Source organism: Orbicella faveolata, unplaced genomic scaffold, assembly GCF_042242905.1.
Source record: "Orbicella faveolata isolate gen_17 unplaced genomic scaffold, um_ofav_v1 contig_46, whole genome shotgun sequence".
Taxonomy (NCBI): Eukaryota; Metazoa; Cnidaria; class Anthozoa; order Scleractinia; family Merulinidae; genus Orbicella; species Orbicella faveolata.
The window spans coordinates 24,388,200-24,407,723 of record NW_028301576.1 but is presented as its reverse complement, the minus strand read 5'-3'; the positions used below and the strand labels follow the sequence as shown (position 1 = coordinate 24,407,723).

At 39.3% G+C, this 19,524-nt stretch overlaps 1 protein-coding gene and 1 long non-coding RNA gene across 2 annotated transcripts; one reads left to right on the top strand and one right to left on the bottom strand.

Annotated features, from left to right (window-relative positions):
- Positions 1-9,333, top strand: LOC110058093 (uncharacterized). Its single transcript, XR_002297623.2, has 4 exons — positions 1-268; positions 1,242-1,371; positions 4,051-4,122; positions 4,215-9,333. It is a non-coding gene; the product is annotated as an uncharacterized LOC110058093 (long non-coding RNA).
- On the bottom strand, positions 3,770-18,660 carry LOC110058091 (sushi domain-containing protein 2-like). Its single transcript, XM_089277335.1, has 15 exons — positions 17,462-18,660; positions 16,484-16,618; positions 15,820-15,982; positions 15,177-15,428; positions 14,249-14,495; positions 13,214-13,395; positions 12,561-12,717; positions 10,493-10,728; positions 9,963-10,174; positions 8,638-8,854; positions 7,970-8,095; positions 6,845-7,114; positions 5,684-5,860; positions 5,248-5,427; positions 3,770-4,315 (listed from the first exon to the last, which is right to left on the bottom strand). The coding sequence occupies exons 1-15, from the start codon at positions 17,864-17,866 to the stop codon at positions 4,116-4,118; spliced, it is 3,159 nt and encodes a 1,052-aa protein (XP_089133461.1). The 5' UTR covers positions 17,867-18,660; the 3' UTR covers positions 3,770-4,115.
- Positions 18,661-19,524: the final 864 nt, after the last annotated feature.

Sequence of the window (19,524 nt, the reverse complement as noted above, 5' to 3'; positions counted from 1 at the left end):
TTTGTCAGCCAAGGCATGGAAATCAACCGCAAAGGGAAAGTATCCCAATGAAAGAGCGTTGAATCGCCCACGAAAGAAACGGAAGGACCGAGAGAATATATAATGGTTAAGAACGATAATTTCAGTTTGCCTACGGACATCTCGACGATGCAGTCAGTTACACCGTGAGCGATTTTCCAGGTATAGAGTGTGTTCAAGTGACGTCATCAAATTCTCAAATCCAAGACTAAAGAGCCCCTAAAAGTTTTATCCTCGTCAGGGATAAGAGGTACCAAATTTATATCTGTTTACAACTTTCCAGCTCAATAGCGTCCTTCGTTTGGAAACCAGCGCATTTTGAATTTCGGAGTTATGGCGGTACGTGACATGAAGCTAAGATCGCGTTTGTCGAAAAATATACACTTGCCTCGTGATTTTTAGCCATTTAAGGATTTAAAGTATTAGGAAAAGTGCTTGTGTAAGCTTTTTTTTTTTTTTGGTTCGGTTTAGATTATCAGTCGTCTAGATAGCCAAAGTAAGTTCCAGATGTTTACACTATTTTCCGGCCGCGATGTTGGATGACTAAGGAGGTCCTCCAACATGGCGGCTCCATACTAGGTTCTATAATTTTGTGCGGAACATTTCGACGAATATCTCAACTTTGGGACAACGCACAAACCTTAAACTTGGAGAACTGTCTTCTTTATTTATTGTCTATAATATCACAATTTCTTGACTGGCTTTTGATTTTATTTTTTTATAGCGTGACAATGAGCACGCACAGCTGATGGTTTAAGCGTAACTAACTAATGCTTACAAAAGCCTTTGCAAAGTTTGACCTTTCAGTGCTATGTTTTGCCTTCAATGTTTCATTTTCTATTTCTATCGCAAAATTTGCGTTCTGAAAAGAATTATTCAAATCCAAAGACGAAGCAGTTAGCTGGGCTTGCTTGATACTAAGTCACGCACATCATCAGAAAATGGAATGACCATAACACTTCATTTTTAACAACATCACTAGCTGCTATTCTGCAACAAGTGCCTTCGATAAAATCGTTAATTATGGTATAAAAATGCACAGAAATACGCAATTGCTGGTATTTGGCTTCTTGGGAAAAATAGCCTTCCGGTGTTTGTGTGCCTGTTTCAGTTGTTTAACAAGGTAGCAGAGTTTGTGATTTTAACCGAAATATCAGGGAGATGTCTATGTTTTAATCTGCGGCAAGATCCGTGTACTCAACTGTGTTTCTCTTAACCGACAGGATCAGTCCGTGCCGTTTATTAGAGACCTTTAGCATCGAGAGGGTCGGCGACCGGAAGTAATTTTCATTTCCGGCATACTTGAGACCCGCGCAGACGTCAAAACGCTGCTTGTCGCGGTGCATAGAAAACGTGAGTATATTTTTGCCTTTAACTTCTCTAGTTTTGCATATTAGCCAAAATTTCGTTCTTAACGGCTTGCAGGATGAAGTGAGGTTGATATTTACTCAGCCTAGAATCGTCATGATACGAGTGTGCCCTCGTCCTGTTCCGAGCCCGCAGGCCCATGATGAGATAAATTTCCAACGTCCATAGTCACTAAAATTCTATACAGAAAAACTGCAAACCAAACTTCTTCACGCAAAGTGAACATGGCCGCCGTATTGATAATTGACAATTAGGCTTATGGGATTGCCTGGACCACTGGTACTGGTATAATTGTCCTTTTGGGGAAAATTTCTTCGCGCCAAATATTTTTGCTTTTCATGACTTTGGTATTTTTATTTATTCTATAAACATCAGTGAAATATCAGGATTCTTCAATTCCTTTTACTAAAAAGTCATATCTTCATCGCGCGCAATGAAGATACTATTTTTATCTTTCACACTGTGAAGATATCATTCCTTTTTGATAACATTTTTCTTTTGTCCCTTTAACTACACTTAAATTTGTTAATGTATGATCAAAACATCTTCGGATCTTCTTCGTTCGTTTTCGGCAATCTTCGGTAATCTTCGGAAAATGTTCGGAAAATGTTCGGAAGTGTTCGTCTGGCCTTCGGAACAATTTTAGAAAATTTTCGGAAATCTTCCGGAAGTGGTCGGAAATCTTCGGAAAATCATCAAAAACGTCGTCTTTAGTATGTTTATAGAATAAACAGAATATTACATGCCCGCTTTTGGATACGAATATTATCCTCTCGTGTTCAACTCAATATCCCACTCTTTCGCTGCGCTCACTCGTGAGATATCGAGTTGAACACTCGAAGATAAAATTCGCATCCACGCGCGGGCATGTAATATCCCTATGTATTAGGGGCCAAGACCAATAAGTGAATTCTTCTTGTAAAAATGGTAGAATTCTGATGTTAGTTCAGTTACTTTGTAGCCCAGCACAATCTGCAATTTTGTCAATTATTTTATCCGTGTAACTTTGTAAAAGGACAAAAATAATTTCCGATAACAATCGAGACCAATCGATGAATCAGTCATTATCTCACAACTGTTTTTTCATCGATTTTCATCGATTGCTATCGACAATCGATATCAATGATATCGATTATCGGTTTATCGATTGACTACGCCTGGTAAGACAATACACTGCTAAGGGTCTATATCAAGTCTCCTGAAACTCAAATCAAACAATGCAACCCATGTAGTGAAACCACTTAGGAAACAACAGTCCAGAAATTGAAAATTTTTCTGTTGCGTTTATGACCCCTGTAGTGGTAGAAAAACTGTAAACAATATTCTAACGCAGCGATTATTCATTCTCTCATGCCGAGCCAAATAAATATGAATTATGGAATGACGATGTGGTTTGACATCCACACTGAAATATCAAATTCGACAAAGTGCTACGTACAAGTCACGTCACCATCCGTTAACTCCAGACTCCAGGCTTATAGTCAGAACGGCCAGGGGCACCCAATAGAGGTGTTCCGCAAATGCGTTTTCCCTGCTGTATTGGGATCCCGGAGGGGGGCAGGGGGTACTCCCTATTATGGCCTATGCGGGGAAGCTCCACCCGAAAGAAGCGCCTTTTTCAGGGTAGACATTACACAAATCTTAATATGGCTGTATTATTTATTTATTAGGCGCTACAAGAAAACGACATGAAGATTTCATTTTATGGCGATTTATTCATAATACGGGCCAGCTATGAAAGTACCGTTTAGACCCCGCCAATTCTAACTCGGTTATTTCGAATTCCCCGAACTCAAAATCACTTCCCTTGGATTTGCCCTTCAGTCATTTACCATCGGTTATTTCAAAAACCCTCTATTTCGAGTTATTTTTCGTTTTCCCTGGGGGTTCGAAGTAACGGGGTTCAACAGTATCTGAAAGGGCTACCTTTTTCAATTAAAGATATACGAAAGGGATACCTTTTCTGTCAAAATGGTATACAAAACGGTAACGGGTTGGACCTCGGGGTAGACTGCGAGCAGTCTTTCTTTACCTCAAAAATCCGTGGGGAAAAACGCGAAACAAGTGAGCGTGCGAGCGTGACTGTCAGCGTGACGTGCGAGCGGCGATACCGCGAGCAACCTCGGGGTGGAGTCCCCCAGTATAGAACTTTGTAGAGTAGCTCCCCTCCCCCTTCCCGGCCCCCGGGCTGGGGAATAATTATCCTTTCGACTGGCTTGAAAGTAACTTTATCTTGCCGGCAAAATTAAATTATCGTTTCAGGTGGCTTGTAGACAACACCGCTAGTGCACTGTTTGGTTTAGAAGTTAAAATACAAAACTTGACAGGGAATTTCCCGAAGGAGTCATTACGAAGATGAAATGAAAATACTACGCCAGTGTAACACATATCGGACTTTCATTTCCCAAAGAGGCAGAAATTCAATTCTTTATTGTCTCAATACCATAAACAACGTGAAAAACAGTCAGAAAGTCAGAAAGCTAGAAATACAGTATATATTAACCCGATAATTATTTATAATGTACGCTACATGTAAGCAGCTAGAGCTCTGTGCTCACAATCAGATATCATAAATAAATATCAATAAATAAAACACAAATTATTATAATAATAAATTATTATAATTCCACGACTGGGGGACACTAATTACAGTTTCATTCGCAGAAATGAGCTTCTACGGGAAAGCCGCGGTATTCGAAACTGATCTCAATGATGGCTAAGTCGGATTGTTAAGAGGTATGTTTAATGAATTCTTCCTTGGTTTTCATTTCAACTTGCGAAGACGCCTGTCCTTTGTGACGCTGATGATGCTTGCGTCTGACTCTCAGGAAACAGATGATCCCTAGGGCGATGACTATTACAACTACCGCCGCCGCTGCTGAAATGGCAACAACAAGATACCATGGCTTGCTGCTGCTGGGCACAGTATCTGTAGAGGAATAACGCTTCAGTCAGTGAGTGAAAACAGACACCTAGAGACCAGGCACAGTATATCACAACACAGGATCGAAGTTAGCACATTATCACCCTCCAACGCAAACACTCTATGGGCTTGTCACGCAATCTTCTAGGGAGGAGGAAGATTGCGTGACAAGCCCAAAGAGCCTTTGCGTAGTAGACTAGTAGGGCATTGTAGGTTGCTTATAAGCCGGGTAGTTGATTCCTAATACAATGTACAATCACATGACATATACATGATATAGACACCCCATCCGCTCTTGCTTATGTGCTCGAAAGGTACCCGTAACAAAAAGTAAATGATAGAAAAGAAAAAATCACCGCTCAAGTTCGCCAAAATATACGTCCATCCTACCATTAAAACAGTTGTGACTGGTTGTATAAAACAAGGAAATGCGTGACTTGGTACATGCTGTGATAATGAGAATGAATCAAACAGACAACTTTGTTCAACGAGGGTGGCGAAAAACAGTATAAGGAAAACAGAGAATTAACTCTAAAATCCAAACGTTTCCCTCTGAGCCATAGTCTTGGAAAAGAAAGGTCAAGGAATGCTGCGACCCCGGAACGCAGTCCGTAGAGAAACGATCATGTATAAATCAGAGGTAGTGGGCTCGAGTCCCCATCGAGGTTAAGTAATTGTCTTTTTACTACGTGTGGTCACCCATTTCATTTCTTGGACCAACACTCAGAGGGAACAACTTTGGTTGAAATAAAACACCCCACCATACTTTTTAAAAGGTAAACTTTGTACTTTCGAGTTTCTAATATCCGTGCTAGCGCGACATTGCATTAGCAGATGTACTCCTAGCACAAAACAGTATTGCAACTGGAAAACCTGTGGCACTCAAAAGTCGCGGAAAAACTCACAGAACAAATTCAATTAATAACATATTTATTCACCTGTGTAATGGCAGCTCGGTTTTGAGCCATTCCACTGGCCGTGTAAACAAGATATGACAGACGAGCCGTTCAGCAGGAAGCCTGGGTTACATTGAAATTCATAGATGATTCCGCCATCTTTAGTATCATTTCTTAGGGTTAGGGTGCCATTACCAAATGTGTTGTCCAATAGAATGCATTCTATACAAAAAAAAAAAAAAAAAAAAAAAAAAAAAAAAAGAAAGAAAGAAAGAAAGAAAAAAAAGAAAATCAATCAAAATGTATCAATCAAAATGTACTTTCGAGTTTCTAATACCCGTGCTTTGTAGCGCGACATTGCATAAGCAGATGTACTCCTAGCAGAAAACAGTATTGCAACTGGAAAACCTGTGGCACTCAAACGTCGTGGAAAAACTCACAGAGCAATTAAAATTCAATAAACAACGTATTTATTCACCTTTGTAATTGCAGCTCGGTTTTGAGCCATTCCACTGGCCGTGTAAACAAGATATGACAGACGAGCCGTTCAGCAGGAAGCCTGGGTTACATTGAAATTCATAGATGATTCCGCCATCTTTAGTATCATTTCTTAGTGCCGTGCCATTACCAACTGTGTTGTCCAATGGACTGCATCCTGTACAACAACAAAAAAAAAAAAAAAAGAAAGAAAGAAAGAAAGAAAAACAGAAAATCAATCAAAATGCGTCAATTTTGGTCGGCAGGCTGAATGAATTCTTTTTAATCAAGGATCTAGAAGATTGACGTTGAAGGAATAATAACAGGTAAACTGCGGTGATAAACATGACAATAAAACGAATTGTCGGAGAACAAAAACTATCTTTTTACTTGACGTTTCGTATGTTTCGACACACATCTTCAGAAGTGACCGTTGAGAGCAGAAGTAACAGCTAGATTTTAAATTTAAGATAAGTAACTAATTAACAATACTAAATGACAGAAGCTTAAAAAATTTGCATGAAGATGAGTGTCGAAACATTCAAAACGTCAAGTAAAAAGATGTAGTTTTTGTTTTTCAACAATGCGTTTTATTGTCATGTTTATCACCGCAGTTTGCGTGTTATTTCTTGTTAAGCTACGATGGTCAAAGAAAAAGAGTATTTCCGATAAAGTTAAAGAAATGTAGGCTTGTACAACCAGTTGCCACATATTAAATATATTTATAAAAATAAAATTTGGTTAACATTTCGTTTTTTAACGAAAGATAAAATTCCAGATTGCGCGCAAAGGACTATAGGAAACGCTAGGCATTTTGCATTAGTGTTTGACCCAAAAATATTGACTTGACTCGAAGTATTCGTGACTCGTAAATCTCGACTTCAAGCGATATCCAGTATTTGCACACTTGTAAGTGTCTGTGCATTTAATGCAAAAGGTTGGCTTAATCGCAATGGCTTAGTTTAACATGGATAGCTCTTACCAAACATAACATGCACAAAAAAAATAAAATAAAATAATAAAAAAAACACAGCACGTCATTTGATTTAATCTACACATTCTTTCCTTCAATTTTGAAGCCTCTGGCAATTTTGAAATGACAAACTATATAGTGAGGGCTTATTTCCATGCTCGGTAGTTTTTTTATCTTTGTCTTTTTTACCTGGTGTCTCCGTTTCATTGATAATTGCAACAAATGATTCCACCGCTTGCTTAGACGCCATTCCAATGCTGACTTTCCCAGTGGTGTGGATATCGAACAGACATTGCTTGTTATCTCCACACACCTCACGAGCCTGCTGGCCGAGGGTTGCGTTATCAAACGCGACGTCATCCTGATCCAAAAATATCGGGACATATCCAGCATCGAAATAAGATGAGTGACTTTTGCCTTCATCGTAAGTGAATAACGAGTTATTTGCAGTTGTAGCCCCTGAAATAGAAAGATATCCCAGATAACGATAAAGGTACTGTCTCGCATTTTCTGTAAAAAGGAAATAAAAATATTTCAGGAGCATGGGAAAAATTTGAAGAACTTGGTATAAGTTGATTATGTACGTTGATGCAATTGTCTCATGGAAAATTTAAAGTTGTGAAAATCAGTCCTAAGTAGGCAAATGTACGCAGGAAGAATTTCAAAAGTTTTTCAACAAAACACAATCAACCTTGAAAACAATATGTTCTTATCCAACTGGTATATCTCAGAGCTCACCAACACACTTTATACAACTTAACACGAATAAATTTTGGAATGTTATTTGTAAAACTCGCAATTAGAAAAAAATTTCTTCATGACTATTAGTACGATCCAATCTTTCCCCAAACCAAAATCGCACTTCAGCAATTGAAAGAGCTATGATCAAGTTCTGCCATGGCAATACCTATACGGAGCCATGAGGCGATCACACTTTCCACAGCTTATGAAGTTCACTTACAATAACATAACAATGCTGAATTAATGTTATGTTAGTGCGCTTTTCAACTGCGTGTCGAAAAACCCAAAACGGCAATCTAATCCCTTTGGCCAATCACAAAGCTAGAGCGCAGACAAACCACTGAACCAATCAAAACTCGAACGAAATACGTGAAGCCGACACAAAGCGCGGGAAAAAAATGAATGAGCGAGTCGCGATTGGTTTTGGCTTTAGTTTAATTGGATGAGAATTAAAATAGCGCGATATTTTTAAACCAATCACAAATCGTATTAATGCAAAACCAGAAGAAATGCAAATAAATTTCGACACTTAAGTGCAAAGGGCTCTACAGTAGAGCAAAGTGTGGCTCTTACACAGCCTCCCAAACTCGAAGTGAATTCTGGTCAGGCTAGAAGTCGTCTCCAGGAAAGTTCCGTTGGGAAGCAGGAATTCCTTTTCTTGGTCTCCGTCCCAAAAACCCAGAAGGCCACTTGTGTTTCCTTAAGAAGAGAGAACATGAAAAAGCAATCAAAACGGTGCAACGAATTCGATCTTAACAATATTGGCAGTGAAATTGCTGTGCGTTGAAAGAAGTATTTCCTATGTTTCAGGGTGACTGTTAACGATATTTTGTTTATGTATCAGCACAGGGTCTTTTAAAATAGTGTGTAGCGTTTGTATTGATCCGGAAAAAAAGCTATTTTGTGTGCGTTTTTCTCCTTTTTTTTTCCCAACTAACTTGACACTTTTTTGAACCAATCTAAAAATCCCATTGGTAGTTGACCGCAAGTTAATTAGAATAATTTGATAGTCGACTCTTCGTCAAAGCGCCAAACTTCGGTCAAACGAGCGAAATGAATTAAGTCTCACAGAACTGGTTTGCCTGAAGTTTCCCAACTGTGCAGCGACTAGTTACACGTTTGCACACTGATTAAAATTTCAGAAATCTTGAGCCAAACTCACTAATATCCGCTGAGCTAGAAAGACCAAGACAAAGGGGAAGTGAATAATAACATATTAAAACTAGAAAACAATCACTCACCCTGAAACTTTGGTGGTACCAAAAGCATCATTTGTAAAATGTCTTCGGCCTTCTCAACAGTGACTGATATCCCCGAGCTGAAAATGGCGGAGTACTTCGATGTATTGTTGTATTTTAAAATGATGACGCCGTCAAAATCCATCATCAACTCCTCATTAAATTCCATCCGATCTCCATTCACCAAGACCTCTATTTCGTTGCGACCGTTGATATGGACCTGCAAAGCACACCGTTTTTAAATTATGTCACCTGGAAGTTGCGCATGGGAAGCTTGGAGAACATGAAAGAGTCAGAGTTAATCTTGATGCAGCTGCAAACAACTCTGGAGCCTCTTTCTTGCTCTCCAAACTTCCCAAGTATATCATAACTCGATGACACATGCTAAATCATGCATCAATTGTTAAAGAGTACCCAGTTGGAGAAGATTGAAAGTGCAAATTACAATTGGGGCAATATACGCACTGTTCAGACAATGTTTGCCTGCACATTCATTTAACACATAGATTCTATGTTGCCGTGCGTGTGTTCAGTAATAGATTACAGATGACGTCAAGATACGGTAAGAACAAAAGAGTGGTACACGAGGCGAAGGCAGGGTGTCACTGATGTTCTTACCACAAAGTGGTAAACCCCGAAGGGAATTCGAAACCACAAAATTGCTATATAGATAGGCATATCAGAGTTTACCTCTCTGATGATGAAAAAAAAAAATAATAAAAAATAAAAAAGTATTCGAGATGTCTGTCCTCCAATAGACTATAAGTAAGAACCAATCAAAATGTGAGAATAAGTCGACCTATCACATACATCATAAGAATTTTCCTTCCACACCTGATGTATTATGAATGATCTATTTATTAATTAATTTTGTTTTCTTTATATTCATTGAATGCGAAAGCGTTATCAATTACTAACTGTAGATGTAGATAGATGTAATGAATGTTGCATGGGATCTAGTATTTTAAGCGCTTAGAAGCAACTTCGAATTACTGGTGGGGAGGAAAATCTTTTTTAAGGGGGATTATAGGAGCCTTTTGGGATTATGGTTCGATTGCGTCTCGCCAAAACACTAGACAAGGCTCGAAGCAAGCAAAAAAGGTTCGATTAAGCAGTATAATAAATTACGCTAGGTTAACCCAAAAGGTTATAGGCATTTTTAGCTATGGAATAATCCAGGCCATACTAACTTATAAAAAATCTGTCAAAAGAAAATAATGATGATGATGATGATGACGATAATAGTAATAATAATAATAATAATAATAATAGTAATAATAATAATAATAATAATAATAATAATAATAATAAAACATGACTTCATCTACCTGTACAACATCTGAGGCATTTTCCTTCATGGCAAACGCTTTGTAAACTGTGGCACGAGTTTTGCTGTCATCATCATTAATCAAAGGCTGCATTCGTCCTTGCAGCTTAAAGTCAGGGCCCGCTACCTTGAGGATTTCATACTCGCCGTAACCATTAAAGGTATATTCCACTCCATCAAGTGTAATCATATGCGGATCGCCAAAACCTGTGGCTGTAAAACACAAGCAATCGATTCATTTATAATAGCGAATGACTGAATGGAATCTCGTTTAGCCAGAAAATAAAAGAGTGGTTAATAAAATAATCCGACCACGAAGCTGGAGGCAGGCATTAAAGCACGACAGATCGATCTGTTGATGAATTAATTGGTCGACTGGTTGGTTGATTGAATCAATCAGTTACGAACTGAATGACCGACCACCAGCCTGCCTGCTTAGCTGCCTGCCAGTCTACTGTACGGCGTAAATACCATACGGGCGTTTCCCTAATTAACATAGAAGTTGTCTTTTAAGTCGCTTATCTTTATTACCTGGTCTTGGAGGTTCGTAATTGGAGCCGTCATCTGAGGGTCTTTTTTCAAAGTATTTTGCGCAGTTGTCAGACAGCAGACAACAATCCAAATAAGGCACAAGATCGTGAAAGAAATGAGATAAAGCGGGTACTCCTGCCTCGATATGGACTCGATCCAAGGATCCTCCATTTTGGGGACCGACCATTAAGTTTCCCTGCTCGTTGTAGCAGCATTGTTGTCCTGCACCTTGGTTACTATCAACGTCAGTTGAAGATAAGTCAGTACAACTCGGTAGACGACAGTAGAAATGTTTGTTTGCACTAATTAAGATGATTTCCGCAGAACATTCGAGCAATAATGGAAAAAATTAAGTTACCAAAAAAACCTCATGGCACAGTATTATTTTGAATATAGTTAAGAAGAACTTATCGAGACTCTGACCCCGCGTGAGAAAATTGAACTTGAAGTTATCCATACTTCACTTAAAACAGACAATTCGCTGTGGCCAAAAACACAAAAACACACATGAAGATATGATTGATCATCGTAGTTATACACACAACACTTATGCAGCTGTGAAATTAAAGCCTGAAAGAAATTCTCAGTTTCAGGCTTTAATTTCACAGCTGCTTAAGTTGTGTGTATAATTGCGATGATCAATGATATCTTCAGATCTTTCTCCGCAGTTCAAATATATGGTCTTTCATATATTCCAGAATAAAATTAGGGCGTGAGAATGTCCAACGATAAAATATGTAAATACAAGCGCTAAAAGTCCCAAATGACATATGTCGTGACTTTAAGATCTTGAGAAAGAGCGCGCCAAAGTAAATTCGACTGCCTAATCTATGAAATGCTCTTTATAAAGGAGCTTAAGCCAACTTTGAACAAACAGTCAGATTTAATCCGTGCAAAGTTATTTATATAATTTTTATATAGTTTTTATTATTTTAGCACTTACGTTTTAGCGCTTGTATTTACATATTTTATCGCTGGACATTCTCACACCCTAATTTGTACTTGTATGATTATATTTCATTCGCTTTCACTACAACTTGAAAATGATCTCAGGGAGATCGAAACGTCGTTTTTTATCGCTAGTTTTTATTCTGAAATGTGTTTCAAAAAAAACTTCATATATTCACTCGTACAATAACACACTCTTTGAGCATTCTTACGATGTTTAACATTAAGTTTCTCGAAAATGTTTTAGAACTTAATTGCGGGGTCACTTAGAGAAATTAACTAAAGTGAGTTGGTCTAGATAGTATTCATAAAGTTCCCGTGCTATGAGTAGATTTTTTTAGTAAATAATCTTTGCACTTTTTGCTCAAACTTTGAGCGGAATCCGTCTTAATTCCTAAGACCTCATGGCACATGCAATGTAGCGTAAAACATGCAGTGCCTATATTCGTAGGGTTCCGTGAGGTCAAAGTGACCTTTCAAGTCTTTTCAATGCATGATAGTGCCTGCAGCATGAGGGGACGAAAGGCTGGTGTTTACACGGTCACTTTGATGGCTAAAAAAAGTTAAACGATCGTTATTATAATCGTATGGAAATCATGCTCTCTCCAAAGAGTGTAGCGATCGGTTGCGATCAGAAAAATACCAGAAAAACGGGTAATCTCGGGCATTTTTTTTTGATCCCGTAACATTTGTGGCGCCAGCGATCATGTGGAAACTGAGCGTCAGAAAGATCGCTGAGCTCTTTTAATATTTGGAGCGATCGCAACGACATGGACACTAGCCTGAAGCGCACTTACGCTCTGGTGAAAACATTATAAAGCCGAGTGCGGGATGGAGTAAGGACTCATTTGTGTGCAGCTTCACTTCTGCCGTATCCATGTCGCTGGAGCTCCTTTGAAAACTTATACAGTTTGGACGTGCTTTCTTAGAAACTGTGTATAAAGTGCAAACTGGTTTTATCAAGCATGACGTACAGGTAAGTTTTAGAACACGCCGGCGTTGGCCTAGCTATAGTGTGATTATTCATTTGAAGGTCGTAGATGTCGATACTGATTACTGACGTTTCAACAACCTCATCAGATGTCATAGTCCAGGCTAGTATTGAGCACTGATAATTTACCTGGGAGTGATTGTCCTGAAGCAGTGCTTGGCCCCAAAATGATAAATAACACAACGGTCCTCAACTTTTGGATTGCAATATTCATCGATCGTGAATCTCCCACCGTCTGCCATAGCTTGAAGAAACGTTTGTGGACAAGGGAGAAGGGAAGCATCATCTGTAATGAAAGTGTAAGGAAGAACAAGAGCGCCTTGTGTTTCGCGTAAGATATTTCGTGGAGGAAACTGGTACATTACTTCTTGACCTTTTGCATTCTGTCTGGACGAAATATTCGATACACAGGGCAAAGTTCCGGAATGCTTTCAGCTTACGTCGTTTGAACTTAACATATTGTGGTAAACTCTTCAAGACCCAAGGGGTGATCTGCACTAAAGCGATTTTCAATTGAGTGTCGAAAGTAATCAGGCAATTACCTTGATTCTGGTTTTACTACGGTTCGAAATTAGCCGAGTAGTCTAATTGATAAGAGGAATTGGTTTGGTTTTGGTTTTACGTCACTCAATTTAAAATCGTTCTATGGGCAAATGGAAACATGTAAAACCAGCACTTAACAATACCCCTCAGCCCTAAGAACAAAAGAGATGCTAAAGCGAAGTTACATCAGAACGTTTACGTAGGCTGCCTGTAAGGATGAAACAAATTATCTTTCCTACCTGTATATATCTTTGGATTGGGTTGTCTTTTATACCAGTGCTTGCATCTCTGGGCACCCCACTCATAGCTTAGCCAGGAAAACAGATCGCTCCAAATCCACTCGGCCGGAGAATTATCGCGTCTTTCGCCAGTCTTTTTCACTAGAACCAGTGTAACGTAACGTCTGTGTCCAACAACAGCTCTGGGGTATTGTTACGGAAAGGAGCATAAGAATCCGATAAGTTATGGCAAATACCGTGATTGGGTAACTTGTTTTCGTGTTTTATCGTGTTTTAGAAAACGTTTCAACAGCGGAATTGCTGGCATGGAACACAGTGTATCCCACGATATTCAGAAACACCTGTATTTGGCTCTTAGCATCAGGCAATGGCAGCATTCTCGTATCGTACACACCACATATCGCCCTTATCCTTTTGTTTGCACCATACATGCTTCGTACAGAATTGATCCAAATACAGCCGGTTTCACCGTTCGACTGAAATATCTGAGGCAATATTAAAATTAAGCCGCCTTCAGATCTGCAACTAGACAGGAAAAGAAGATAAAGGCTATACGTGGCAGTTTTAAAAGGGACAATATCGTGACGAATTTGCTGCATTTTTGGTCAAGACAGTGCTGACACTGTATTTGCTGGTACAAGGTCATGGAATGCGTTTAGAACAACACGTTGCAGATGTTACGTGGACTGCTGATGGAAGAAAAACTGGCAATTAAGCGATTTCCAAGACACGACGGCAGTATTTAATTTGTTATTTCAACGAAGTGATAGATATTTCACTTTTGGGATTTCCTTTTTTGAATTCATGCGCATAGAACCTTTTCAAAAATGGCTGCCAATTATAAATCCTTTTGTAAGTATGAAAATTAGCCTAACTAACTTCGTTTTTGAGTTGATAATTCAAAAGAATTTTTACTCCCAAACGAGTTTAGAGAGGCTAATTTAATGCATACAAACGAATTTTAAATTGGCCGCCATTTATGAAAAGGGTCTATGACAGTGCCTCTTTAAAATGCACGTTGACTTTCTCTCTCACCCTTGTCCGTGCCCTTTTGGCACGCTGACTCCAGCTTCTCCAGTATTCTGTTGTTCGGCTATCAAAGAAAACATGCTGTGAAAATACACGCGGCCACGTTTCATGGAGAAACGCACCAATTCAATGGCTACAGTCTGGTTTTCGCTTCCGAGGTGGTCTGGGTTCCACGTGACCCTGACAGGAACAGTCTCCTTCCACGTTGCTGGCGCCAGTCGAGTAACACGAGGCCTAATCCTGTTGATATTAACTACAAGAGAAATCAGTGGAGAAATGTTCGGTTTATGTTAATTAAGTTGACAAATTAAAATTAGAACTTGCACTGGGTGTGGATTCTTTGTAAGATTTGTTTTTTCAAATTACTTGGTCACACAAAAAAATATAATTGGTCGCTTTTTTTCCCTATTTGATTTCATATAGTCATACTAACACAATTATGTGTAAACGAGATCCAAACCCGGGAGGAAATAGTCGATTAGGCCGAAAAATCACAATGTTTAACTATGATTTCTAGTTAAATTTCATTAAAATAATGATTTTTGAATTTTTGTGTACATCTTAGCAGTATAACTCTAGCTAAATCGTGCAAGGAATATCTTGTCCTTTTAAACTTGCAGCTGTGAAAGCGCTGATCACTTTTGAGGTTTTGAACGTGCATATTGGGGAATGCTCTACTTTTAGTCTTTTCTGGAATTGAATTATCCTATAAGTTGTAACTAGTCCTTCCAAGCTTCTGAAAAATCATAAAAAGTCGCTATTTTAAAGACGGCCTGCTTCCCCTTTACACTAGCTAATGGCTGGTAGTGTACGATAGTTTAGCCGATCACATTGCAGCCTTTTCACTAGGTTATTAATAAAACTTATGGTGATCATACAATGTAGTTTTATTATTGTCTATAGATCTACTATCGTTGAAAAATATCATTATCACCTGCTGTAAAACTTCCTTTAAAATCGAAACGTCTTCCTCCGTTGAGGGACATTTTCATTTCCAACTTGCCAGTAACAAAAAGCATGGGCACAGTACATGATGCCCGGATGTTGCTTGCATAACTTCCGTTGCTTACTTTTCCACCAGGAAATTTACAAACGATATGATCAGTTGGTTTGTAACAAGGTCCAGATATGATAAGGTTGTCGCCACCAAGCATAATTCCTGAACGCGGTGAAACCACGAGCGATCCTAAAAATAAGGCAGGCATACAAGTACTATATTAAAATGTTTGGCTTTCATCTATAAACACACCAATCTAATTATCTATCTGCCTACTACCTGCCTACTTGCGTCATACTTGCGTACACACATACATACTTATTTAACGCCCTACCCTTCTGTCTGTCTGTCTGTCTGTCTAAGTGTCTGTCAGTCTTCTATCTTTCTGTCTGTTCCCCTTCCTTTGTGCCTGTCTGCCAGTCTAAGCCACGTGCCAAGTGACCCGAGGAAAAATACATATATGGAGCAAAATTTTCCTGAGAAACACTGACCCTACCTCCCCGGGTCCTTATTCAAACACCTACAAAAAAATAGCCCCTCCCATTAGTGCATCACTACTAAGCAAAAGGGACGCCCTTACCTTTTGTGTTGCAGCCACCAGCTTCGATCTTTGCGCTGTCAATACGAAACATCCACCGACCTGGCTTCCCAACATTAGACTTGCTACTTATGAACATAACTTGGTCGGTTGCAGATCCAGGAATGTTGAAATATCTTATACCGTCCCCGGCATTAAACCCTGCCTGTCAGTGAAAGAGGGAGACTTGTAACAAGGTAATCACTAACAATAACACTTGTTTATTTTTCTTTCGAAGAGAAGGTGTCAAAACCCCTTTTTGCACAGGTTCTTTCGATTTAAGGTATGGTTAGGTTTCATTTAGCATAAACGTGGAACTGAAGTCTAGAAGGAGTATAAATTAAACGGTAAGCCCAAAATGAAGAATTCGGTGTCTTAATGATAAAATAAATGTTGGCCTCGCAGCAGGTTTTTGCATGATATCGGCACTATCCAGGCCTCGGATTGCCCTTGGTCCGCAGCAGCCCTTGGCTTTGTTTGTAAATAAATACAAACCTCATGGAATACTCGGCATCATGTTAAAACTCGTATACCAGTTTGGGAATGTTTAATAGGGTTCAGCTGGTTATCCACAAATATTTTACCGCCTTAAGCCTCGTTACCATTTTCCCATGGAGTTTGCTGGCTTACTGTTTTTCTTCTGCACTGACAACAGGTGTTAATATACCTGCGCCGGGGTACCTCCGAGACCTGCGTCGTTTCCTCCGCTAGCCGTCCCAGTAGTCCACGTGATTTTACCGTAATTAAAGATGACAAAAGAATGTCTTCCGTTTGTAATCAGGATTGTCTGGAATGTGTTTCTCTGGAAGAGAGACAAGCGAGAAAGTTCAAATTAGGTTTCGCTGTGGTGTTTAGTATTATTGGTTATAAGTTATCTAAGAACTTAAAACAAGCAAGTAACAAAGCAAGTTACATAGTGAGTGACCGAAATAAGGTCATAGCTGGAAACTAGGGCCAGGTGCCTTGACAGTTCAGACTTAGCAAAGTGCGCGTGATGGAAGTCCCACGCAAGCTTGGTTAATAAGACATTCACTTAAGGCAACTAAACATGCTTAGAAAAACCCCAAGATCTGGCAGATATTTTATTGACCCCCTGATCTAACTTGTAATAAGGTTAGGTGTGTTACGATACGGCACTGGCTGAAATAGAACTTAACCTTAGGAATACATACAAACTCATACCCCCATCTTTTTTTCGTTCAATCCATAGGATGAGACATTTGTAGTGTTGCTAATGACGTCATATGACAGCGCATGACGTCATTAAGTCTGCTATCTTAACCTTCACTATTTTCTCAGAAAGTCAGAAAATAAAGTACGTGACAATAATGATGGAACCTAAAAGGGTACTGATTCTAGAATGCTGCTCAAGAAAAATAGAAACCGGTGAATACGAAATTGGCTTGAAATTCAAGCCAAAATGCTGTTGCCATGGCAATGTCAAATCACTCAGAGGGAAACAGTTGACACGTCAAAGTTTTAGCTAGGGTTAGACGATCAGTTGTTTGAAAGTTTTAGCACCACACAATAAATCCTCTTTTCAAAATTCTAAGAAAATCTCTTTGGGGTGGGGGTGGAGGTGGCATACACCACCTCCTTTGTTTTAAGTGTTTTCAAAATGAAAATGGAGATCTACAATCCTTACCTTAAAACGATTACTGTTATCAGCTCCAAAGAAAGCCACTTCGTTCCATGTGGCAATAAATAACCAAGTGGCTCTAAAGTTTTGATGACCCACATAAGTAGCAGTAACGTGGTTAGTGGCTTGCTGGAGGAGGTTTGGATCCGTGGTCTCTCTGTAGAACACATCTCCTCCCTTCCGAGTATCAACGTCAGCCCAAAATGGCGCCACCAGTCGACGATTACCGTCGAGAGGAAATGTATCTGGTGTGTATTGTGAAACTTGCACCAGAAAAGAAATTACGCCATTGGTATTAACCTGGAGGAGAGAAAGAAAACAACGACAAAAACAGACTGTCAGACGGTTTAACCCAGGATATTTGCCGTTAACATAGTATGCAAAGAATTCTGCTTTCAGGTTTTTGTACATAAAATTGCGATCTATCTCTTCGCTTTACATCTTTATTTCTCTATTATTGTTGTTAGTGGCCAGCGAGTCGTAAGGTACACCGAAAACCAAGTCCGGGGGGAGGTACTCCCCAAAGGTTTTGGTGGGGGTGTGCAGCCCAAACACTGAAGCCACTCTATTTCAGACCAAATTGATTTTCCATACCACATTTCAGACCTGGGCTAAATGACTCGGTACTCCACGTCAGACCCCTAAATTTGTATATGAACGAACTTAACCAGAAAAGGCTTTCATTTGCGTAAACATTTGAGAAGTGCTACAAATTTCCCAATGTTAATGCGGAAAAATATAGTTCCTTATACAAAAAAAAAAAAGAAATATTCAATGGCAACCAGACTGAAAAAACATACGCTATTTCACACCAAACGGGTCAACTATGCCCTTTCTCCGACCAAAAACGTAAAAACCATACCCTTTGGTACCGCACTTACCTATATTGCCCATATAAGAGAGTAATCTCCCTCACTGGAGCTCCAGCTAGGTGCGTTTTTCCACGTAAAATAAAGGTACGGCTCATACAAATGCTAAAACAATTAAACGTACGTTTCTTTAAATAACTTGTTCACCCAAATTTCTGAGGCTTGTTAAAATATTGAACAGTACCCAAACACGTAGATAACTGGTTGACCAAGTCTCTCGTTATGTCAGCTTCAAGCTCATTGCACAAATTACACGAATTCTCAAACTCAGTCTCAAAGGCTTCATATCGGTTCCTACCACGATCAAAATGAGACCGCCTCTGTGTCTATCGAGAATAACTAAATTACCACAGGTCAAAATTCTCTACCTACAAACAGTGAATTGTGATACTGGTCAAAGTAAGGGAAAGGAATCGATATCGACACCGAGCCAGAGCTTTCGTCGTCATTTTTGGGTAGAAGCCGATCACCTTCTCTCTCTCCAAATGGGTAAAAATTGGGACGCGTCGAGGCAAGTGTAACAGTCATCGAAGGGAGAATTTCATCGCAGACGAGAAGTAGAAGCGGTGTCAATATTAAATGAATCTTCATTTTTTGAGTCAAAGGATGCATATGCGTTGCCGGTGATCAACGACGGCATATAAATATAATTCTCTAGTTGTGCAAGCTGACATGCTTTTAAATTGCTCGTGTCAATTAATTACTTCCTGTTCCGTTACGTCACGCTGCGACGCTTGCATGAAACCCGCTAAAGGATTACGGAAGAACAAGTGATTGTCAACCACAGTAGGGCTACCTTTATTTCAGAGAAATTAAAATGAGTCGACGTGCATGACTTTGCGCTGTTATCTCTATGGTGTTTTACGTCTTGATATTTTCGTCAATCAAGTCATCATATCACTTCACGACGGCTTATTGTACTTTGCGAAATGGTACTTTACGAAACGAAACACAACGAAACGAAATGAAACCTGTACTTTGCGAAGTGAAAATCTGTACTTTGTGGAATGAAAATCTGTACGTTCTTGAATGGTTTTTGTGAAGAAGCTTCTGCGAACCTTCTATAGATTCTCCCACAATCATCACAATCAATACAAGTTATCTACAGGACGAACACTTACCGGCTACTTACAGTACTAATATTATACTTACATTTACACTTACACTGTACTTGCTCCTTACACTGCTTATACTTACACT

Bases quoted from the DNA above. Each gene is read 5' to 3' on its own strand.
- LOC110058091 (XM_089277335.1), bottom strand. From the start codon at position 17,866: ATGTACAAAAACCTGAAAGCAGAATTCTTTGCATACTATGTTAACGGC. The intron at 15,983-16,483 runs GTATATTAACAC...TTTCACTGACAG, and splicing joins TCGGAGGTACCCCGGCGCAG to GCAGGGTTTAATGCCGGGGA. The intron at 10,175-10,492 runs GTAATAAAGATA...TGTGTTTTACAG, and splicing joins TTACGAACCTCCAAGACCAG to CCACAGGTTTTGGCGATCCG.